Source organism: Peromyscus californicus, unplaced genomic scaffold, assembly GCF_007827085.1.
Source record: "Peromyscus californicus insignis strain IS unplaced genomic scaffold, ASM782708v3 Scaffold_4__1_contigs__length_199733344, whole genome shotgun sequence".
Taxonomy (NCBI): domain Eukaryota; kingdom Metazoa; phylum Chordata; class Mammalia; order Rodentia; family Cricetidae; genus Peromyscus; species Peromyscus californicus.
In genome coordinates, this window is record NW_026294562.1 from 88,781,334 (window position 1) to 88,806,953 (window position 25,620).

The following is a 25,620-nucleotide window of genomic DNA, read 5'->3' on the forward strand; positions in this document are numbered from 1 at the left end:
TGGGGCAAAGCATTCAAGGAGACTCATGGGGAAGAAAGGACTGGTTTTGCTCATGATTTCAGAGCTTTCAGTCCATGGTTACTCTGTCCCATTGTTTGGGGGACTGTGGTGGGGTACAAATGCCTGTTTCAAGACCCATGCCCCAACAAGCTCACTTCCTTTCACTAGGCCCCTACCTCCTATTACTCTTCTCAACAGCATCCCCAGCTGGGAACCAAGTGTTCAACAAAGGAACCTTTGGAGAGCATCTAGGAACCAAATCATAGCAAGTATCAGACTTAGAGACACCATGAAAGAACATCCTGCTTGCATGGAAACAAAGATGTCCAGACTTCGTCTAGTAAGAACACTGCACAGGAAACAAGGCAGGTGAAGTACTGCGTGCTTGAGATAGAAGAATCAGAAGTTCATGTTCATCTTCAGCTATGTTCAAGGCCAGATGAGACTACATAAGGCTGTCTAAAGGGGAGTAAGTGATAAAGACTAACAAAGCTAGTTGAACAATAATGGAATAAAGGAAGAGATGGGTGGAGGGGCCCCTTGAACATGCAGAAGAAAGTACAAGTTACAGATAAAAAATAGAAATGTATGTTAACGTTAGATATTTTTAGACCAACATCTTATTCAAAAGTAGTCACAATGAAATGCTCAAGGAAATGAGCTGAGAGCCAAGGACTTTTCTATTCAGCCAAAGTGACTCAAATAGAAGACAAAGGGGAATCCTGAGCTTCAGTAGGAAAAGTGTTCTTGGAGAACAATCCTTCAAGAATGGTTAAGAAAGAGGGCTAGAGAAATGGCTCAGTGGTTGAAAGCATTGGCTCCTCTGGCAGAGGACCCAGGTTCCCTTCCTAGGATCCACACAGCAGCGCACAGCCACCTGTAACTCCAGTTCCAGGGACCTGATATCCTCTGCTGACCTCCATGGGCACTGTGCAAGCATGTGGTGCACATACATTCACGCAGGCAAAACACTTGCACATACTGAATAAATCAATAATTTTTAAATGGTTAAGGAAGGGCTGGGAGCATACTTTTATAGCAGAGTGCTTGCCTACCATGCTCAAGGCCCTGTGTTCAAGCCTCAGCATGGATGCAAAGACTATGAATAAGATAAAATCATGAAGACTTTGACACTGGCTCATTGGTGTAATGAATGAGAGAACAGTCCAAGACTAGACCCTGGTCTGTGACTGCGTAGCAGAATGGGTGCAGAAAGGGGCTTGGAAGTGGATGATGAGCTCTGATTGAGACAGACAGACAGACTGACAGACAGACTTCTAACAGACTTTTCATTTCTGCTTTTTCAAGGTCTCTCATTGCCCTCCATGGATCTTCAATCCACATATGCAGATGTGTGTCCCACGTGTCCTCACAGAGCCCTTCTGAACATTCATTTTTCTATTTAACCACCATTTACATAGAGCCCATGTTGTACCAGGAAGGGGGATAAAGCAGCAAACGAAACAACCAACATCCATCCCGTTATGGAGGGCACATGATAGGCAAAAAGCAAATGATAAAACAGAATAAATGAGAACTGTGTGGTGTTCAACTGATCATTTCTACTAAAAGGATGAGGCAGAATCAGGGAGCTCAAAAATGCTCCTGTGAAGCCAGGGGGTCAAGGACAACATGGGAAGGCTCATACAATCAACTAACCTGGGGTCATAGGAGCTGGCAAAGACTGAACCGACAGCCAGGGAACCTGGATGAGACTGACCTAGGCATTCTGCATATATGTTATAGTTGTGTAACTTGGTCCTCTTGTGGGACTCATAACAGCAGGAATAGGAACTGTCTCTGACTTTTACTGGCTTTTGGGACCCTACTTCTCATACTGGGTCACCTTTCTCAGCCTTAATACATGGGGAGGTGCTTAGTCTTACTGCAACTTGAAATACCATGGTTTATTAATCCTCATAGGCGACCTGCCCTTCCTGGATGGCAACGGAAGAGGAGGAGGTTGGAGGGTGGGATGTAGTAATGAGGGAGAGGGACTTGGAGGGGAGAGTGGGGAATGAGGCTGTGGCTGGGATATAAAATAAACAGATGAATATAAAAAAAAAAATTTTAAAAATGTTCCTGTGAGACACAAGAAAGTCATTGCCATTTTAAATAAGTGTAAAATGTAAATCAGGAGCAAACACTCCCAGGAAGCAAGAACATGATAAAATATTGAAACAGTGTTCACAACAGAGGAAAGGGCCCAGGCAAAGGCCCCGGAAGGAAACTACTGGGGAGACAAGGTAGCTATAGTGGAGAGTATGGAAGAAAGATGAGTGGAAAGTGAGCTCAGAAAAGATTGGCTAGCACATCAGCGGCTTCCCGGGCAATATAAACACTGTGGATTTTGCTCTGAGTAATAGAATGCTTCCTGGACCCCCCAAGGACTATCATCACAAGTGACATTGGGGACCACCCAGCCCATGTGCCTCTCTATAACCCAAATAGTCCAATGGAGAAAACTAACTCTCTCCCCTTTTCTCTCTCCCAGCCCTCCCTCTCATCAAAACAAGGATAGATTAATTTAGAATGACCTAACCTCTGTGGTACAAAACTATACACTGTTTACTAGGCAGCCAATTTAAACATAATAATTTATGCAATGAGTATAAATAATTGACAGTGTGGTTGGGGTTTTAACTTCCAACCCTCTGCTCCAGGCACCAGTAGGGTTAGAAAACGCCTCCGCTTGATGTTGCTTAAGTTTTCCTCTGTGTTCGTCACTTGGCCTCTGCTCTTCCTGAGAGTCCCACACTGAGTGGCACCAGCGTGAGTCTTTCCAGGCACTGGGGCAGATAAGTCTCTAGTTCTGCATTGCTATCCACACCTAGTTAGCAGATTAGCTGAGTGCCTTCACCACTCTGCATTGCTCACGCAGCATGATTCCCCACTCACCATGAATGCATCCATGCACTGCTAGAAACGTTAGCGAGTTCTTCTTTACCTCAGAAGACTGTACAAACTCCCTCCGTCCACCCATGACATGGCAAATGGCCTCTGTGCCCTCTGATCCTCCATGTTCTCACCTGTCACTATCCACTGACCTTCTTCCCCAAGCTAAGATTTTACCCTAACATTAATCAAAAATTCCCACATTTATTATTCATCCTGCCCACTTAATATTTCCCTTCTATGCCCCATGCCATTTTCTTTTTATTAAAATGCTTGGCATAACAGTAAAAGATTGGAGCCTACATCCTGGATAACTCCAGGAGTCCTGACAAAGGGGAGTGGTACCCATCAGCAACCTGGCTGCAAAAGACAAAGCGATCTGTGCAGTCATTCCATAGTCTACATTACTCTCTCAAGAAATAGGCAACTTCGAGGGTATCTTACTTTTTCCCCATTTTCTGTAAAACCTAACATGGTTTTCAACAAAACAGTTTCTAAGAGAAACTATTTATTGCATCCTATGATAATTAATAACAAATACCAATCAATTTGACAGGATGTAAAATCACCCAGAAGAAACAAACCTCTGGACTTGTCTATGAGGAATTTTCTAGATCAGCTTAATTGAGATGGGAAAAGTTACCCTAACTGAAGATAGCACCATTCTAGGGACTGGAGTCCCCGTATAGATGCAAAGGAGAAAGCAAGCTGACTGCCACTGTTCACTTCTCTCTGCTTCCTGACTGCTGACGCAATGTGACCCCTGCCTCGCATCCCTGCAAACGTCAAGTGACCAGCTGTCTCAAGCCTCTGCTGCCATGGCTTCCAGACCACGGTGGACTGTATCCCAAACTATGAGCTGAAGTGACCCTTCCTTTGCTCAGTCACTTTTGTCAGGATTTTGTCACAGAGATTAGAAATGTGGCCATGCAAATACCATCTGCATACCGAGCACATGCGATCCTGACCTGTACTCATTGACGCGCCTGATCAAGAGTCCTCACTCAAAGAGGGTCCTACAGTGGGAATTGGGTCCAGGTCAGGAGACTCATTATTCTGCTTCGCAATGCCAAGGGATATGAACCAGGCACCTGTGCTCAGCACAAGGAGCTAGCACACACCTTTGACAGTTGTCCCCTCTCTAATGACTCCGAGTTCTCTCTTGCTAACTCTGGCATTCTAGATGCCCTTAGCTGGAAATCAGTTATGAATACTCCCTGCCTTTCATTAATTCCTTCATGATTTATTATTTTTAGCAATTACTACTTATTGCATCTGTGAGCACTCACATGCACACATGTGGAACTCAGAGGACGACAGCAGCAGTCAGTTTTCTCCTGCTACCATGTGAGTCCCAAGGATCAAACTCGGAGAGTAAGCCTGGCAGCAAGCACCTTCCCCACGGAACGGTCTCTGCAGCCTGTGACTTATCGTTAACCTCTGTGAGGGGTGTGCGTGTGCATGCGTGCATACATGCATGCGTGCGTGCATGCGTGTTGGCTCTGTACATGTCTGAGAGTCGGTGTGATGATGTCAACAGGAGGAGACCTGACTAAGAGTCACTGCCTACACTGTCCTCCACAACCCTCCTCTTAGTGGCTCTGAGCTCTTGTGCTCTGGGCCTCAGTTCACTCACCTACACCTTCCCCATCATTTCCAATCACTGTCCCCAAGTCCTTTCAATCTCTCAACACTGACCTCTTGCCCACACCTTCTCCTCATGTGCTGACTCATCTCCTCTGAGGAAGCCTCCTTGATGAGTTCATGTCTCACATGATGCTCCACATGTCTGCACGTTCCAGAGAGTCCACTGTCAAGCACCAGTATCAACTGTTTAAATCCTTATAATAGTTTCCTATCATCCTCCTCAGCATGTAAATATCAAATTAGCATATCCCTGAATTGTATTAGAATTCCTGACTTTAAAATTGCTGTTTGAGTTGTTAATTTTAGTTTTATAGATCATTGTTAATTTTGACTTGGGACTAGGGTGGAATTTCTAACAATTTCTGAAATGGCACATATCTACTTCCGCTATTTTGTACTATGTATTTATATGAACAGAATTCTTAGTACTAACAATGATAAAATTAATTAATTACAAAGTCAAAGTATTAATCAACTCAAAAACATAGACATTGCCCTATGTTCTGCAGTGTCAGTCAGCTAAGATTTACTTCTTTATGCAAAAAGAAACAACATATCCAATCTCTTTAGCATGCAGATACACTTTTATACCTGATAAAACTGTATAGATACAAAAAGAGTTGCTTTGAGATAAATTTATTCCTGATTTATTACTAATAAATATTTGACTGTATACCTAGTATATATGCCTATATACTTGGGGTCATGTAAACATTTTTTTGGGTAAAAGGGGTCACAGTAGATAAACGGTCAGAAGTCTAGGGCTGACCCTGAGCAGGTCCAGCCTATGTCTGTCTCACCTCTCCTACCTGTACCCCAGCTGCTGGACCTAGCACCCTGAAGCTGTTCTCCATATACACGAATTAAACTTAAATACCTTGTGAATGAGAATGGCAAACACTAGTAACTTCTAGTCTGTCTGTTTCTTAGGGGTGTGGTAATCCAGGGAGAAAAAAACTCCCTAGTGATTTAACAGCATGTATTGAGGCAGGCCCTCTGCCGGTCATGACGGGGCACTTCCCATTATCATCATGCTCAGCTCCCCCATGACCCTGGAAGGGCTTCTCTTGTGATTCAGAAACTGAAGCTTTGTGAGGCTGAATAAGCAATGCTTGGGGTTGAACCTAACACTTCAGACTCTAGAACACTATTAGTACATGCTACATTAAAGAATCTTACAAACGGCTGCTCTCTGTTCCAATGCCATGTTCAGTGTCCTTAGGTAAAGACTCCAAATGCATACACACACACAGGAACTGGAGTTCAGCTGTCCCAGTGCTCAGGTCCACCTTCATGACTGTGCCGTGGAACTCCATGTGAATAATAAACGGGAATGAGCTGTGTCTTCCCTGCTCTTTTCTCTTTCCTGCCTCAAAGAGTTCCATTTACCAACATGGCCCAGGTAGGCGTCCTCACGGATCTAGCATAACAGTGGTCATCCTAAGAGCATTGTACCATTCTGTGAAAGGCAAGAAAGAAAATAGGTGCCATCTCTAGAGGATTCCCCTGGCTTCTGAAGCTCTGCTACCATCCAGCCCAGTGAGTGGACCCCATTTCATCCACCATGCAAGCCTCGGGCTCTGACACAAATTCCCTGCCTCCAGCTGTGGGCAGGCTTGAAAAACACACGATTCTTCCTTTGAGTTGCATCGGTGGCTCTGTCCTCCAAAACATCCCCAGATACCACTAGAAATCGCTCATCATACCAAGTCTCCCAGCCAGGATGGGTCAGGCCCAGGCTACAGGCAGATGTTTTCTATGTACTCACATACATCAGGAGAGGCTCCAAAAGCTGAGCGAGAGAAACTCTCAGTCCTGTCAAGGCTCATTAACACCTCAGACAGGTGAGGCAGCACCAACAATCAAATCCGGAAGTAATCCTAACAGTAGCCAACGTGCTGAAATCCAGCAAGAAGCCAGCTGGGATTCTGAGCCCCTCTCTATAGTCTGTCCTTTCATCCGGCCCACAGCACGACAAGAGAAGGACTATTATTACTTCCAGATGAGGAAACTTCTGCCAGGAGAGAGCACAGGGTAAGTACACGGTAGAGAGCCATTACTCAAGCCCAGGCCTCCAGGGCCCAAAATCTTAGCTTCACTAAACACCGGCTGTCATCAAGAAACTGTGAAACAGTAGCCCGGATCACAGAAGATGGAGCCTGCCTGACCTTGCCTGGGAGTATTTACACAAAGGAAACAGCATTTACCCTGTCCTTGGGGAAGAGAAGCTGACCAAAATGACAAGAGTCAGTGGGTTTCTGTGCCGAGGGGGACATGATGTCCAAAGGCCAAAAGGATCAGATTAGTAATACAGCAGGAGCTGCATGGCTAAAGCAGGAGGCCTGTGAGGAGGAGGAGGAGGGAAGGGAAGCGTCTGAAGAGACAGGCTGGTCCTCATCAACGACCTTGAGTGCAGCAAGTTTAGGAATTTGGATTTAGCTCTGAGCGCGTTTGGAGACACTTGGAAGAGGAGTAAAGCAGGATTAAATACCAGTCCGGGGGCTGCCTGAGAGAGAGCGCTGCTGGAGGAGAGAAAACAGAACCTGAACAAAAGTGCCCGGAGAGGGAAAGAAGTGGCTGCCCCAGAAGGGAAGGGAGTGAGGGGACATGAGGGAAGGAGGGGAGATCAAAACTGATCCCTGGACATCAGGTCCCAGTGGCTGAAGCTGTCGTTGTTGGGACAGGAATCAAAGCCAAGCAGGAGTGAGTTTTCATTTTGTTTGGTTGTAGTGCAAGGTACTATAATAAGTAGGGGCCATAGGCCACTGCAGAAGGGGGAACTAGGCCCTGTGGACATATATATCTAAGAGTCCTTAGAGTCTCCTAGGGAAGAGACTAGGCAAGGAAACACATCCCCTCCCCCAGATGCAGCCCCAGTACCAACTCATCCACACCCAGCCTTGGTCACTGTGCCGCCACAGAATGAGCTGCTCTCCTCAATTTCAGAGTCTAGGGACTGGGGCTCATTAAGGTTTGGACTGTGTTAGCACTGAGCATCCCATAATTGCATAGCTTGCCTGGCTCTCTGTCATTAGCTCTCTAAATCTCTAGGCCCCACCTCTCTATTGGATTTGCTGACTGACCCCAACATAAAATATCTAGTTAACCAGGGCAGCTCTGGCTATGCGGTGGGGGATCCTGCTGTCCTTGCCACACCCTAACTTCTAGTGGTTCAACTGTCCTCAGCCGTGAACTTTAAGCTGCCATCTCACTATGCATGAAATCTGTCCTTTGCAAGTCCAGACAACTGATCCTATTACTCACGCAGAGGAGAATTGAAAATTGAGGTCAAGGCAGAGGGCCTGGCAATGAGTCACATTCCCTTCATGGTGGAAAATCACCAGTCAGGAGCCTGTAGGGTCTCTGCTCAAGGAGTCAGAGGGGCCATGGCTGGGACTGGGGTTCAGTTTTTGCTATACCCATGGTGAACAGGAACCTGAACCTGATGCTCTAAAGACCATTCCTGTGCCTAGGGAGCAGGGAGAGGGTATCTTACAGGGGTGGGGTTCCTAGCAGCTCCGACAGGCCTCTGAAGATCTCCTGTGCCCCATGGTGCTCCTCTATCACTCTCAGACCGAGGCTTTCCTAGACATCTAGAATGAGGCGACTGAGACCCAAATCTGGATCTGCTGGAGTCTTGCAGACTGCAAACACAACTCCAGATGCAACCACAATCCTCTCCACACACCAGACTCCTGACTAGATGATGCTGTTTAGACTGGAATTATGCAGGGCGGGGTTGGAGAGGGGGAGGGAGTTATAGAACTTCATCTTTAAAAACTCTAGTACTTTAAAAACTCAAGCAATACACTCCAAAAACATTTCTCCAGGACTGCTCTAGGTCAGAGGGAATAGACTGCCCATCCAACAGTGAAGGATTGTCAATTAGAGCACCTTTTGGGTGTCAGTCTTCAGGGTGGTTTAGTGTTTGGAGATGTGCATTCTACCTTACAGATGTAGAAGCAAAGATTCGGGGGCACCACGTTATTTGTCTAAGACCCCACTGCCAACTGTTTTAACAGGTATTCTTGGCACCCGGCTAAGCACTTGACTCAATATCAGTTGCTCACTTTAACCCTTGAAGCAGTCCTATGAAGCCAGCATCACTGAACTGATTTGGGCAATGTCACACAGAGAAGGTGTGGGAACAAACCTCAGAAACTGTGAAACCAGACTCTTGATCTTCTCTATTATGCTGTACCCTTGGACAGTGTCCAGCAACTCAGCTGATCGTCTGACCCCTAGGACCCAGGGTTAGCTTGTTCCACTATGCAAATCTGTTCTTATCTTGCATAGTGATGCCGTTGTAAAGCTTGGGGCCATCTACAGCCCACTGTGTGCTGGTTACTTCCCAAATCCTTCACTCATTTCTTGCTGAGAAGCAATGGGGTCTGTAAGACTTCAGAGCCACTCTGCTGGCTTGGTCCCATTATTACAGATCTCTGATGATTCTGTAGCAGAGCAGGGAAGCTGGGGAGATCACATGGACAGTGGTCCTGGGAGAGTAACACTATCAGAGCTCTGAGAGCTTCGGGGTCTCCTCACCTCTTCACTGTCCTCACCCTATCTTTGCCTCTTGGATTTCCCCCCTTCATTCTTTGAAGTCCACCACTGAGGAAAAGTCTCTAGGGCTGATCTTTGCATACCAAAGGAAACGTGTGGTTGATATATAGTACACCCCAATAAACATACCTGGGGGTCAGAGAAAAGAACAGCCACTATATTAAACATAGAGATTAGGCAGTGGTAGCACACGCCTTTAATCCTAGCATTCCGGAGGCAGAGATTCATCTGATTTCTGCGAGTTCAAAGCCACACTGGAAATAGTCATGCATCGTGATACATGCCTTTAATCCCAAGAAGTGATAGCAGGAAGCAGAAAGGTATATAAGGCATGAGGACCAGGAACTAGAGCCTGGTTAAGCTTTCAGGCTTTTGAGCAGCAGTTCAGCTGAGATCCATTCAGATGAGGACTCAGAGGCTTCCAGTTTGAGGAAACAGGATCAGCTGAGAAGTATCGAGGTGAGGTTAGCTGTGGTTTGTTTTGTTTCTCTGATCTCTCAGCTATCACCCCAATACCTGGCTCCCAAGCCTTTTATTTAATAAGACTGTGTTAGAGATTCGTGCTACAGGAATGATATTCCCACCTTGTGGCAGACCTATACTGGGTCTCCAGCTCCTGGCACCAGTTCCCCATTCCTAGTGTATCCTATTGGTCCTATGTATAGTGTTTTCCACACTCTAGAGTAGATAGTTAGTGGAACACCACATCTATTGTTTGCTTGACTCATTTTAATTTATTCGTACTCTAAGTTGTATTTTCATTTCAAAGCCTTCCAAGTCTAGAATTTGGATTCCTCTGTCCCACTCTTTTCCATTTGCTGTGCAAAGGGAGTTCTCTGTAAAGAAATGCTTTTCTACATAAAAGGCACTGAGATATCATGTACAAAATCTGCTGTGCACACTGGGCTAGGTGTTCTACGATTCTGCAGAGGAGATACCTGTGACGGTTTAAATGAGAATGCCCCCCACTCCACCATAGGCTCAGGTGTTTGAACACTTATCTCAAGTTGGTGGCTGTTTGTGGAGGCTTAGGAGGTGTGGCCTTGTTGGAGGAAGTATGTCACTGGAGGCAGAATTTAGGGTTTCAAAGTTCTAAGCAATTCCCAGTTCATTCTTTCCCTCCTGCTTGATGTTCAAGATGTGTGAGGGCCTAGCTCTCAGCTTCTAGCTCTAGCCAACAAGTCTGCTACCTGCTGCCATGCTGTCTCTGGCATGGTAGATCCTAATCCTCTAGAATCATAAGCCCCAAACAAACCCTTCCTTTTAAAAGTTGCCTTGGTCATGCTGTTTTACTTTACAGAAAAGTAACTAAGCCAGTACAGAATATGATCTCCATGGGGTGGAACCTTTTATTATGCAGATCTGTTCCTTCGGTCAAGTGTGTGCTATACACGGTGCATGGGACTTAGCAGAGAGTTATGAGAGAAAAGAAAAGGGGTGTGTGACTAGAGTTAGGGTGTCCCTGTAAGTTTCCTGCCCTCAGAGCATGCTCTCAAGTGCAGCAGGATTTGGAAGAGGATAGCTCCAGATAGAAGGAGTATCATGTGCCAAGAAGGAGAGGCATGGGATCATGACTAGGGAAGTGGTGAGTGGTCAAGTATAGCCAGGGGAGGAATAGGGGTGAGTTTGTAATGACTGAGTAAAATTCTGAAGCATGCTGGAATGCTTTCACCTGTGGATTTATCAGCATTATACTCCAAAAAAACCAGGGCAAACCTTTTCTTCCATAGCACACATCCAGCCATATCAAGGAGTTCATACAAGCTAAACAGAGCTCACCCTCAGAGCTGAAACTAGTATACTCCAAAACTAATACACCCAACACTTTCACCCCAGGTACAAAGCAGTTGCCAAACTTTTCTAGGAATCTCATAGGAGAGACTGAGGAGGCCTCCTGCTAGTCAATGGAGCTGCTTTCCCTGCCCTGTGACACTAAAGATCATTTTGTCCACAAAGGGACAAAGCCATCTAAAACTTGGCCCTATAATCCTAGAATGTTGAATCTAGAGATGCCTGGGAGAATCTGTACCGTCTCCCCTTCCTGGGATGAAAAACCTGAACCCTGGAGGAGAAGGTTTGTCCAAGGACAGACAGCAAGTTGGTGGCAGGCTGGCCTCTGCCTCCCAACCCATGCTCCCTGCTGCACTGTGCTCTCCCCCCAGAGACTTGATGAGCAAATTATAGACTTTGTCCCTTCCAATGAACTTAAAAGCAAAGGCTAAAACTATTTCTGAATCATTCTTCTTTAGATGGAAAAAAATGTCTCTCTCAACTCTCTGAATCTTTCAACCAACCAAACTTTTGGCTCCCACTCAGAGTTCTCAAGATAAATAGCTTATCCTTTCCCTCTAAACAACTGTTTTCTCTGAAATAAGAAAAGAAAGGAGGAAGGGATGGAATGAGGGACATATAGGGGGAGGGAGGGAGAAAGGGAGAGAAGAAAGGAAGTGGGGGAAAGATGATAGGAGGGAGGGAAGGAGGGATGAAGAAAGACCAGCATGCTGGAGACAGAAGAGAAGTGTCTTAGGGAAAAAAACTAAGTCCCATTGCTAAGCCATGCATGTTTGAGTTCTTTTACTTACCTGAAGCTCCCTAGCAAAGGGCTTGTCTGTTCATTAAATATCTATGGGGACTTTGTGGGAGGGGCATGCACACAAGAGTCTGGTGTATGTGCCCATGCATGTGAGTGCAGGTGCTAGACCAGGAATCAGTGTCTCCCTTTATCATTTATCACCTATTGCCTTTAGACAGGGTCTCTCACAGAACTTGAAGAGTGTTGTTTGGATAGGCTGGGCAGCCAGTGAGCTCCTAGGATGTGCCTTTCTCCTCCTGTCCCCCAATTCTGGGGTTACAGGCACCTTGCAACCATGCCTGGATTTTTATGTGTGTGATGAGGATTCCAACCAAGGTCCTCATGCTCACAGAACAAGTGCCCATACCCACTTAGCAATCTCCTCAGGCCATCAAACATTTGGTAAACATGTATTCATTCAACAACCACTTATTGTGCCCCTATAACATACATTCTAATCATAGCCAGGAGAAGAAATATAAATGAGATACTCGTTTAGTTCTTGAGTGCTAACAACATTCATTATGGACTGGGTAAGGTGTCATGTCCCAGATTAAGTAAACTCCTGATCTCATTTGATTAAGGGAACAAAAGGAAATTATTTTAAAATCATTTCTTTATCACAGATCCCTGTCATAGAAAATTCCTGGAGGTCAGGTGGGGAAATGAACATAGGAAATAAAAGTCAGGCAAGAAAGGTTTCCTCAAAAGGGTCTCCACTCCCTGCTCTGAGCCTCAGTTTCCCAGGCTTGCATTGGAAGGACGATATTGATGACCTCAGAGGAAACTTGCAGCAACAACATGCAATGCTTCTGTAACCCCAGTTCCCAGAAGCATATGGGAATTTATATTCAACCTCTTCTTAAAAATAACTACTGAATCACTCCTGTCTGCTTTCTCAAGGTCGCACACCATGTTTCTGTGGATTTCTCTTGGGAAATGGGAGAAGGGAGGGAATTTAATTCTAGCTTTGATTGGTCTGCCTTTTGGCTTAAACAACAGAAAAACATACAATTATCCCATTGACAATTACAGTCTGCACACTTCACCACAGTCACAGAAAAAGACCCTCAGCAGCAGAACAGCAGCCAGAGCAGGGAGCACACATGTAAGCCATTACTGACTCAGAGACAGGCTGGCCTGCAATGGCCCCTACTGGGTCTCCACAGTAGGCTGGACAACCAGCGGACCACTTGTCACTAGCTACAGAGGCACCCAGCCCCGGTCATCTCAGACTTCTGGTAAAATAGAGTTCGCGAAACAAAAAGGTTCATGCTCAGTAAAAGGTCACAGGTGCTGCAAATCTAATGCAATTGACCAATAGAGAAGTCACTGGATAGAGTGTGAGTTTCTTGCTGGCAGGGACCACATCCAACCAGGTCATTTCAAGTCCTCAACTGCACTGTACCATACAAGAGATGTGATCCTCAGTCAATAAGTATTTTTGCAGGAGGCAAATAAACACATGACTGCTTAAAGACCTGAGTATGTGTTTGTGTACAGCCCCAAGAACACTAGAAAAACAGACCAGCTTGAGTCTCATCCAGCACAAGGGTAGAAGTCCCATCCTAGCTCTGCTACACAGCAACTCTGTCTCCTTCTCAAGCCTCAGTTTCTCCATTTGGGGTACAGATTAATCAGTGCTTCCAATCAGTGCTTTACAGAAAGACTTGTCACACAGCTACTGGGAACTTCAAAACCTGAAGCCTCTAACGTGAAACCCTCTGGGCATGTCCTCAGAAAGGAAGGGCATGCCCTTCCTATATCTGCCCTTGGTTCAGAGAGAAACTGCAAACAAAATGGAATTCATAGAATGTGATGGTTAATATCGCCTGTCAGCTTGCCTGGGTCTAGAGTCTCCTAGGAGACCAACCTCTGACCATTACTGTGGGCAAGTTTCTAGATGGGGTTAACTACTCTAGGAAGACATACCTTAAATATAAGCAGCATCATTCCACGGACTTGGGTCCCAGAATGAAGAAAACAGAAAGCAAGCCAAGCACCATCATTTAGCCCCATCTGCTCCTGATTATGGATACAATGTGATCAGCTACTTCAAGTTCCTGCTAAGCTTCCTTCCCCCTCAGTCAAGGTCCTGCTGACCTTCTACAGACTCACCCCCAGACTGAGAGCTGAAATAAACCCTCCCTTCTGGAAGTTGCCTTTGTCTGGTGTCTTGTCACAGTAACGGGGAAGTAACTGATGCACAGAGTTTATTTGAGCAAAGCATGGCTCGTGCATTGGGCAGCACTCGGAAACAGAAGAGGTTGCAGGACTGTGCTGCAGCAGCATGGACAGTGAGCTCTTACAGGCTGAACATACACAGGGACAGAAAATCTCTCTGTCTAGTCATAATGGAAAGACTCCAGTGAGGGAGCGGCTGGTAGTTTCTGATTGGTGAGATTTTACTCTTTTCTGCTGAACTTCACTTTGCCTGGCTTGAAGCAAAACAGTCCCAGGCTAGTGGCTTCTGGATCAGAAAGTAGTTTTATTCTCCAAAGACAGAGCAAGGTGAATCCTAAAGTACTAGCCATTCAGACCTATGAACAACTCTGATTCCAAAGCTCCCTGTGAGCTGTCACAGAGCCAGTATTAGAATTCACTTTAACCCTATACCCAGCCCTCTCCCTCCCACAAACATTGACACTCCCCCAAGGGGCCTCCCAAAAATCTATCCTGGACTTTGAACATGACCTCAAAGGCTGCTTCCCAGAGAAGCTAACCTATGACTCTCTCATTTGCAAAATAGAGACATCAGTGGTTGCATAGGCCACAGTGAAAACTCAGTGAGTAGCAACTCGCCATAGAAAGTGCTTGTTCATGTGAGCCAGTGACGTGATGGGCCCTGGTAGAGGCCAGTCCTTCAGCTAGCTGCGAGGACCATGGTACAACTCACCACTAGAGAGGCCTCCACTGCATGAAATAGTAGTTTCTGCTACTGTCTACCTACAATATAGTATCCAATTGAGCAAATTAGGCCCCTCTAGTATCCTGTGAGCATGAACTAGTTTTCTCTATGAGCAACACCCAAAAACACAGCCTCAGAACATACATGATAGAAGAGGCTCCTCTCCCTCTCTTGGACTCACTGACCCATCAGAAATACAACATGAGAACACTGTAATCAACCCCTTCCACGGGTCACAGCTCTTCTGCCCAGTCTGAATGCCTGGAGTTCCTGAGGTGCCTGCTGGGTAAGGCAAGCTAGATCCCTAGATCATGTTCATGCAATCTGAATCTTTCTTCCACTTTAAACTTCTAAGGGCATTGGAAGGTGGAGAGAGAAAAAGGAAGGCCAGTGGGTAAGCAGGGAGACATGAAGGCTGCCAAGATCTGACCTTCACCCCATATCCTTTATTCAGGGGAGCCTATTCCTCTTCTGAAAGAGAAGCTAACCAACTGAGGAGTTCATACATGCCAACAGGTTCTACCTTCCACCACGTGTGTGTGTGTGTGTGTGTGTGTGTGTGTGTGTGTGTGTGTGTGTGTGTGTGTACATATGTGGGTATGTGTGTGGGTACGTGTGTGTATGAGAGAGAGAGAGAGAAAGATTTATAAAAAACCACTGACATAAGTACAAATTATTCACAGTTCACAAATAAAGAAACAGAATTTTTGTTATAGAGGAGCCCAGAGTCAGGCTGAGGCAGCCTGGCCTCCTCACCACTGTCCTAAATGCTTCTCCAGCCCTAGAGTGGCCTTTGTCCCACCCTCTCAGGATCTCATTGCCAGAATCACTGCTATTCCACAGCCCAACTTAATGTCACATGGGGCAAGGGGTGGGCAGCGCAGTGGCAAGCAGACTGTACCATCTTTAATAGGACTTGCCCAATTTTCCAAGTTTAGAACACTAGACTTTGAAAGAGTCTATGCTTTCTTAGTTATTGGTAAGGTCACCCACTGGTGGAGGAGAGGGTCAGAAGGGAGAATTCCAGAAGAATTTTCTAACAACACCTACACAAAGTGACCCTGACATTAGCAGACATTTATTAAACAATAGTCTCTCTACATAGCTCTCTAGATATTTTGCATAAATTAATCTGATTAGCCTTCCATCAACCCTGCATGGTAGGTACTGTCACTACCCCCATTTTAAACATGAGGGGACTGGAGGACAGATATGGCTCCAGAATTTTCACCAGCCACATGGTGAATAAAGTGCAACCCAGCTCTAAAGCCAGGTAGCCACATGGCCATAGCTGCACTTGATCATCTCGGGACAGTTCTACCACCAGACATCCTGACAGTCACATCTCATCATCTCTGAGTTTCACCATACAGGCTACATGCAAAGATATGATCACCTATTTTCTACTTCTGGCTGTACAGGAAACTTTAAATTACACTTCTAATGGTGTTCTGTGTCCTAGGGAACATGCAAGAACTGTGTGTCAAATTACTACACCTCCTTCTAATGATGGCTTTGGAAGAATAGACCATGCCTTCATAGAGAGTGATTAACTCTGTCCCAGTAGGGTGGTTTAGCAAATAATTCATCCTTTTATTTAAAAGCATCACATTATCTTCTATATACCTACCATCCATCACCTATCTATTAACATATCTATCTATTCATCTATACATAAATACATATACACATCTATCCCAAAACCAAATGGGCAGTTTGGAAATGAATATGAGGTAACTCAGCATCCCTGGTAGCTCTGGTGGGAAGTTTGGGATACAGAAAAGGTGAGAAATCCATGAAGCAAAACAAAATATGAGCCAGGCGGTGGTGGCGCACGCCTTTAATCCCAGCACTCGGGAGGCAGAGGCAGGCGGATCTCTGTGAGTTCGAGGCCAGCCTGGTCTACAAAGCAAGTTCCAGGAAAGGTGCAAAGCTACACAGAGAAACCCTGTCTCAAAAAAAAATGACAAAATAAAACCAAATAGTACTTAACAGGCTTACATTTCCTCTACACAGCTCATCAAATATCTCAAAAAATCAGAAAACAAATGGGATTTAATGAATGCTGACTGATAGGAATAAAGACAAAGTCCCTATGATGATGGAGAGTGTAAAGGAGCCAAGGCTAGCCCAGCTGTCAGAAGTCTGGGACACCAGGTTGCACAGCTCCTCTACAGCCTCAGCCTACCTCAGAGTTACCAACGATCCTGGTGCCTGAGACTGAAGAATTTCTAAGGACATGGATCTTCCATGTCAGTCAGGACAGTCCCAGGAGAGCTCATCAGGCACAGATTTGGTACTCTGGACTTGCACCCCAGCTTCTGGTTCAGACCTCCAGGGCCTGCCAAGTCAACTCTGCACTGGTAACTCTTTGTGGACTTTCCAACCGGGTGTAGGCACCTCTGATGGCCCCACATCTCTCTTCCAGACTAAATACTCTCAAACTCCTGTCCTTCATACACTGCCAATATCACCCCCTGCCCCTGTCCACACCACTCCATTCAAGGCAACTAGTACCTCCCACGGACTAGATCTTAGCAACCTCTCCTGGGCAGGATAAGTGGCATGACTTACCTCTGCCCTTGCACAGGAATGGAATCCAGGTGGTGACCTCCAGGGAGTGCCATCATGTTCATCCCAATCTGCAGCAATGCCTGCCCACAGCGGTCGGGACCCTGAAGAGACAGGTCAAGATGGGCCTATCAGAGAGGAGGTACAGTCTCTTCACCTCTCAAATCCGGGCTCTAAGGAACCAAAGTAGGTGTGACAGAAGGCCTTCCAGGCCTCCTCTTCTTCTGAGCTGACTTACACTCTGATGTCCTCACACAGATAAGGCCGGACTCAGAGCTGACCTTCTTTCTAAATCCCTGGCTCACTATAACCCATTACGATCTTCCCCTTTGTCCTATTGCCAAATATTTGCCCATTTTGGTGTGACTGACGCTGGGACACACAGGCCAGCAAATATTGTACAGGACATACGCATACTAAAAAAGCAGCCAAATGCAGTCCACTTCAGATGACATCATTTCACCTGAACAGCAAGTGGAAAGCTCAGGATGTGCCCTAAGGCTCACTTTAGGCCACCGAGTCACGACAGAGTGGCTCGTAGGAAAGGTTTCCTTTCTCTCACCAGGTAAGACCCAGAAGATAATGCAAATCAACTTCGATGGGAGCAATTATGCAGTCATGAGAGGAGCTAGCTGCAGAACAGAGCTGGAGTGCAGAGAAACATTGTCTAGGTCCCCATCACAGACCCTCGGAATCAGCTGATCCTGTAGTCCGGCCCACCTCTACACTTCCTACATCTGAGGTCACATACAGTCTCGTCGGTTAAGACAGTGGACATGAAGCCTCTGTTTGTACAGTCAAAAGCATATCCATGGGAAGAACATGGATGAGGTTAGAGACTTCTGATCCCAAAGCTGAGAGTTCACTTGGCTTACTTTAACCTCACAGTTAACAAGCTACAGGGGCAGTCCTCGTCCCTCCTAAAACTGACTGCCCAACTGTTGATATCTCACCTCATCTCACCCCTGCCCTGCTTCAGAAAGAATTTTTTCCACATTCCCTTTTCATTTTCTTCCTGTTGAATGGGCCTCTAATCCAAGCAGAGAGTGGATTATTACTCTTATAATAGTAATACTAGCACATGGGTAAGCGTATCTTACCAGGCAGGTCCTCACTGTAGCTCATAGGATGCACAGTTGGGTAGGAACGTTGATGATTTTTCATCCCTTAGCAGCTTAAATAGCACTTTTCAGGACTGTGAAAGATAGCCAGAAGGAAGGAAATTCCAGCTCAACTTGATTTCTCAATGTCCTATAACCCAAATGTGTGGTGTCCTTAGCAACAGGGTTTTACAATCTCATTCTGGTGGGCAACTAAGAGCATTGGCAACTGCTTGTAATGTTGTGGGTCAGGGAGGCCCTAAAAGCCTCTAGAACATAAAGAGTATAAAGGAAAATCCGAGTTTCCCAGGGTAAAATCTAACATGGGATGAGATGGTAATAATGAAATGACATTTTTTTTCTTATTTCTATCTTCATCATTGAGAAGAAGAGGCAAATACAAAACAATGAAGAGAGAATTGAAGCCTATGGTAGATTAGAAGACTGGGAGATGGTTGGCAAGCATCAGGGCCCTTTACAGAATCCTTCAAAGGATTCTGAAGTCAAGGAAGAGGCCATAGGACCCTGGAGGAAGCCTGGATCTAATTCCAGTTGAATCTGGGGACCCAGAGAAAGCACAGTAGTTGTGAGGAGAAACCTAGATGCATGCCAATGTTTGAGTTTCTATGATAAGATTCCAGAAACATGACTTGGAGACCATAATATTCTGGCAGTGACTTCTAACCCATAGTCTGTGCACCTTCAGAAAGGAGCCTCAGGTGTTTCACTCAAAGCTGCCCAACAGGGACAGCTGAAGTTCTTATGTATCACTAACCTATTCACAGGCTCTATTTTGAGATGTTTCATTCTCAATATGAGAGTAGGCACAGGACCCTACACAATGACCACCACACAGTCAGGAGTCTCTATGGGACCATAGCTTACACTCATGGGAATGACAAAGAAGTGAGGGAGACTATCTGAAAGACCAGGTTGTAGATGTAACCAACAATCTTATTAAATAAGAAACACAGAATCAATGCAAAGAAGAAAGCCAAGAGGTCAGAGCTAAGAGCTAAAACCTTACCCTTCCTCCTGCGGTGGTCCTAACTCTCCCAAAGAGAGCTACTTCCTGTGTTAAAGTCTTTATAAAGACTTTCGGTTCTGCCTTCTCATTGGTTGTAAACCCAACCACATGACCTCCTCATCACTGCCTGTCTGTACAGACCTCCAGGTCTTCTATGGTTGGTATTGAGATTAAAGGCGTGTGTCTCCAATGCTGGCTGTATCCCTGAACACACAGAGATCTACCTAGCTCTGCCTACCAAGTGCTGGGATTAAAGGCTTGCGCCACCACCGCCTGGCTTTCCTATGGCTTGCTAATAGCTCTGACCCCTGGGCAACTTTATTTATTAATATACAAATAACATTTTAGTGCAAAATAAAATATCACCATATTTCCCCTTTTCTATTTTAATAAAAAGAAAAAAGGAAAAAGCTTATAGCTAACATAAGAAAACTATATACAAAAGTACAATAGCTATATACAATATATACAAGTAATAAATACCTAAACAATGTCTAGTCCATTTGTATTTGACAAATTCAAAGAAAATAATTCCATTATCCATCCTATTTTGCTAAGTCCAAAATGTATCTAATTCTCTTTCTATCCTAACTAATCTTCAACTATAACTAACTAATCTTCAACTCCCTCAGAGACTCAAGAAGGAAATAGTATTAGCTAACAAAAATAAAAACAGGAAGTACATGCAAGCAACTTCCAAAAAATTGTGAGTTGACAGAAACAGCTAGCTGCCTGGACAGTCATCTGAGGTTTCTCCGCAGTGTTGGGGCATCATCTTCAGCCTATAGGCTTAGCGTATCTGACAGACTCATTTGTGAAGTAGGATGTACACAAGGTCAACAGTTCAACCTCACATTGGGTGAGAGCAGTCTATGTACCAGAAACACCTGAATTCCACTAGTGTCATGTCATGATTCAGGATTTTAAATTCTGGAAATTGTTGATGTTTTTTGAATTCAGCTGTCCATTCTTCTTGGCTATGTGTGTATGTGGCTTCATCTCAGCATCCCATTCTTCTCCACATCCCTGTATTAAATACCATTCTACTATTGAGAGGCTTGAGCTTAATTACTCTTCAAGAATAACTGTTTCAGCTGTTGTTCCATTGCACATCAGAAGCCATCGGCCCATTGCCTGTTCAGCTGCCTTCGAAGAAAAGGGCACTGTACCTTTTCCAGATTGTGAAGGCCACTTCAGGGATGGTGCCATATTGTCCTGGCCTCAGAAAACGCCTTTTGATAAAGCCATAACCACACTTGTTTTGGCAAGAATCAATAGTCCTTTGTTTTGTATCCTGTCTGTCCTGTTTGTCAGCAGTTGATTCGAGGATACTTTGTTGTCCAGTGGCTAACTTTTGCCACAATGAAAGTTAACTCCAATTGCAGTTTTTTCAATGCCCATATTTTCTCTGAAGTATATTGGTACTGCCAGGAGCCAACATGTCTCATAGTCATAACAAAAAAGAAAAATTTTCTAAGTTATTAAAACATTTTAGGCCGGGCGGTGGTGGCGCACGCCTTTAATCCCAGCACTCAGGAGGCAGAGGCAGGCGGATCTCTGTGAGTTCGAGGCCAGCCTGGACTACCAAGTGAGTTCCAGGAAAGGCGCAAAGCTACACAGAGAAACCCTGTCTCGAAAAACCAAAAAAAAAAAAAAAAAAAAAAAAATTTAAATGCCATCTTCTGTAGATCTCTGAAGTGTTTGAAGATGACCTATCTATCTAAAATATATCTGCTCAATCTTGAAAACATACCTAATATGACTACAAGTTCTATTATAATGTCTAACTACTAACTTTCATTTCTTTATATCCTAATAGTTGGTAATAATAACATTCAAGGATCAGAAAATTGTATTACATTGTTAAATGAACGGTATAAGTACAATTAGAAATATACATATAGCATATTCTAACAATATCGATTTCAATATATATAATTTGTATACAATATAAAACAATCCAATCCAATGTAAAGTATTTACATTTTTCTTTTCTTTTCTTTCTTTTTTTTTTCAATAATAATACCAGGTAGTAAACACCAGGCATTCAACCTAGATAATGCTTTTAAAGATCCCATAACAATATTGCTAACTGCTTGTATTCACAGAGCATGAACTATGTGCCAGGTGCCCTTCTGAATACTTCACACACTATTAACTCATAGTATATTAGTTATTATCATCTTACAGAAGAGAGAAGTATGTATTGGAGACAGTGCACTAGACTCCACATTTGAGCCTGGAGAACAGGTGCTGAGCAGGTGAAGATGATGGGAAGCACAATTCCATTCCCTGGAGGCTATACCAAGCTCCAAGGACCTTCCCTAGAAGCCCCAGCTAAAGTATCAAGTATGGCTGCTACCCTTAACAGTGTGAACTGCTAAACATGGAACTCTCATGGATTTTCTCCCACCAATTCTCCACCTACTTCTGATGCCCTTATATCTCCAGCATCCCACTGCCCTGGGTCCCATCCATTCTCTGCGCTGTAACACGAATTGCTAAACAGTCTTATTAATAAAAAAAAAAAAACCACAGGAGCCAGACATTAGAGTGAATACTGAAAGATCAGAGAAACAGAACAATCCAGTGTCAACCTCACCTTACCAACTCCTCAACCTCCAGAGCGTGAGTTCCTGTTTCCTCATGCCTTATATATTTTTCTGTGTCCTGCCATATTACTTCCTGGGATTAAAGGTGTGTGTCCTTCCCAAGAAAAGTCATGAGATCTCAAGTGCTGGGATTAAAGGTGTGTGCCACCACTCCTGGCTCTGTTTCCAGTGTGGCCTTGAACTCACAGAGATCCAGATGGATCTCTGCCTCCCAAGTGATAGGATTAAGGGTATGTAACACCACGCCTGACCTCTATGTCTAATTTTGTGGCTGGCTCTGATCCCCACACAAGTTTTATTGGGGTGCACAAATAAAATATCACCACATTGAGCAAAGGTTCAAATAGTTAAGACCAATCCGAAGCTACATGATCTAGCAGGAAACCAAGATAGATTCAAGAGGACACCCTACTTCTTACTGTTATGAAAGAAAGAGTTTAAACGGGGTGGGGGTGATATATTCAAATCCCAAGTCTACCTGATTAGTGCATGACCTTGAAAAATCGCCACCCCTCTGTAACAGTGGCTCCCTCAACTATACCTATTCTAGAAGCTTCCTGAGGATTAAGCACAGGCAAAAGGCTCCGATTTTGTGCTTGGGTAGGTGAACAAGGGAGTATCCTTTCCTTAAGAGATGGAATTGAGAGATGTAGAAGAGGTGAAAAGGACACATGTAGATGTAAACAGGAAAGAGGAACTCTCCATCCATCCCCCAACCCCACCAAGTCGCTCCCTGGATTCTTGTCTTGGGTTTTCCCTCACTGTGTTTCCCTGGGCTGCATCACACCACGAGTGTCTGTTCACAAGAACTTGAAGCCTTGAGTATCTCTGACTTAATTCAACTCAATAGATCAATTTATATGACTTTTAGTTCTGTGCCCAGGTCTCATTAGAAACAGCCTTTGCTCACCTGCACTTGGCTAAGGAGATGGCCTTCTGCAGGAAGTTGAGACTATTTACAGTAAAGTATTCCTTTAGAGTCAGCAGCAAAGGGCATTTCTGCTTTTTGTCTAATGGGACAATCTGGGGACAGCTCACGGCACAGCTGGGATTGTTTAATCTGATGAGTCCAGTACAACTGACCACACAGGAGAGATAGTAAATACTGTGGGAAACACTCAATTCCAGAAGTAATGCCAGGAGGCTGCTAGGGGTGGGGGGGGGGGTGGGGAGAGCAGGACTATGCAGATGCGGCTCTGATCCCTCTTTCTCCAAGACTTCAGAGTGCAGGGGCTGTAAGTGATGGGAGCATCTTGCCAACCCATCATTCTAAGTCATTCCACCTTTAGAACTAAAAAGTCCCTTAGAGAAGAACACTGCTTTATTCGGGAAGCAAATAGGACTTTTCTAGGGCCTCCATACCTGTTTCCCATCTGCAAAACGAGAAACTTGTAATATTGTAAGCATTAAGATAACCCACAGACAAACATTGTTCCTTTGGTTTCTAACATATGCCCCTGCTTCCTACATCTGAGAAATGCCCCTATGTTATGAATTTTCATGATACAATATATAAACAGAAAAGGCCAGGCAATTTGTATGCAACCCTTTGCAGCAATAACAAATACCAACCAGTTACACAGAACAGAAACACATGACCTCGGCTTTATCAATTGTGTGCAGAGCTTGGATTTTGAACCTAGGAGGTTCTTCCTGGAGCCTGGAGCTGCAGGAGGATCAAGTTCTCCTGTACCTGGTATGCAAGTAACACTTTGAAATAGCCCTGTAATATATGTTTTTATTACAATCTTCTTCCTTAATCAGTGAATTTGTGCAGAATGCCTAGCAGATAAAGTCTGATAGATTCTGGATGTACAGCTTGCAAATCGTCCCAAACAGCTTCATTTCCCTCGTTTTGCGTGTTTCACTATCCCCTGCCATTTCTCACTTTGACCTATGAAAGAACTCTCTGGAGGTCACCACCTATCACTTACTTCTCTCCAGACTCATTCAACTCAAACCTTTCTCAATGCAACTTTGAGAATGATCTAAAACACGAGTCAAATTGTATCATCTCACTAGTCGCCCCTACCTTGCCCCCACCACCAGCAGCTTCTTACTGCTGCACCAAGGTCAAACCCTCTGGGTGGCCCACGCAGCCACGCATCCATCTGACACCTGACTACAACTCTAGCCTTTCATCTGGTCCCTCTCTGCTATCCAGACACTCTGGTTGTTGTTCATCATTTTAGCATCAACGTCTCTTTTTCCCCAAACACTTTCTATTCCAGGACAGCCTCGCCTCCATTCTTCTCATCAAGTTATCCCTACGGGCCATTAGAGCTCTGCGCAAACACTACTCCCCAGGGCAAACTTCCCCAGCCCATGGAGTCAAGCCCTTCAACGTAAGAGCTCCCTTAATGTTTCTCCTCCACAGAACTTACCAAACTTAACTATGGCATTAGCAACTTAGTATATCTCTCCCCTGACGGTCCTGGGACAGGCAGAGAGGCCTTGCCTGCTCAATGCTGCCTCCTCCATACCTGACAAGTTGTCTGATACATAATGATTAATAAAGACTTGTTGACTGGCTAGATGAGATCTTGTTGAAGTAACTTCAGCTTCTGAAGTAACTTCAGCTTCTTCACTGATAGACAGTGGTCACCATTTCAGTGTGACCCAAGTGTTCAGAGGGGCTATGATGGTGACACAGACAAAGATACCTGTCCCTTACAAGTTCTTGTAGTCCTCACTGTCTGGTCACGCCCAGCTGAGCAGCTTCCCTTCCCACGTTCAGATCTGTGTTTATCAAGCTCTTTCAGATGGACAGATGGATGAATCAATGGACAGCCAGGATGCTTCATGAAAACTGCAGTGACAGGTAATCAAGAGAGATCTGGAGGACACCTGGGAGTCCAAGGTCAGCAAGTGGGGATAAAGTGCCATGGAGAGCTTCTTGGAGCATGGTCCCAACACTGAAACTCCAGAATGAGAATCTGGAGTTATTAAAAGCAGGGAAAGGAAAGGGGCTGGAGGGAAGACTGAGGAGAACATCCAAGTGAGTACCAGACCAGTACCATGAACTCAGGAAGCAGGTGTTTCTGGAAGGTGGAACATGCCAGGATGTTGGAATGTGGAAGGGATATGGCTGACTTTAGAGGAGAATACCCCTCTGTGGCATAAAAATGCAGAAAAAGGGGTGGCCATTTTTAGCAGGGAGAGGAGGAGGTAACATCTGTGGTGACCCTCAAAGGCAGGTTGGGATTTTGTCAATTAAGGATGGGACAGTGGCATTCGGGGCCAGTCTAGGCTGTACCAGAAAATGTAGCAAGAATTTGGGGACCCAAACGCTTCTCATTAAGCTGGAGGGAGTGTGCCATACAGTAATGGAAATAAAAGACACGGGTGTTTTCAGTCTCTAAGTCACCATCCTGTGGGTGGTATGAGCCCCTGGAGATGTTTGGGTAAGGAAGTGAGATGACCAGACTGGAGCTTCAGAGCAGTGGGTGGACTCCAGGGAGGGAGACCAGCACCAGGAACTTAATTCAGAAGACAGTGGACTTTTCTGGAGAAAGCACGAGAGTCCTGGTAATGTAAGAGAAAAAGAAAGAATAGAGAAAAGCTTTTGAGGTAATGATGAGTCCTCAACATCTGAACTCAGGGCCTCGGATCAGGGACAAGAATGGAGATGGTCACTGGAGCTGTCCCTGGGCCACTAGGTGCCTGCCATCCCACAGCAATCAGATACTTCAAGGACTCTCATTCCCAGGGGAGTTGCAAGAAAC

General features: G+C 45.0%; 1 protein-coding gene across 1 annotated transcript in view; it reads right to left on the minus strand.

The window, feature by feature from the left end:
- The window catches only part of Insc (INSC spindle orientation adaptor protein), a 112,119-nt gene that overhangs the window by 64,270 nt on the left and 22,229 nt on the right, over nucleotides 1-25,620 (minus strand). Inside the window, exon 2 of the mRNA XM_052763368.1 lies at nucleotides 17,160-17,260. Coding sequence (XP_052619328.1) covers nucleotides 17,160-17,260 — 101 coding nt within the window. The remainder of the gene's footprint in view (nucleotides 1-17,159; nucleotides 17,261-25,620) is intronic.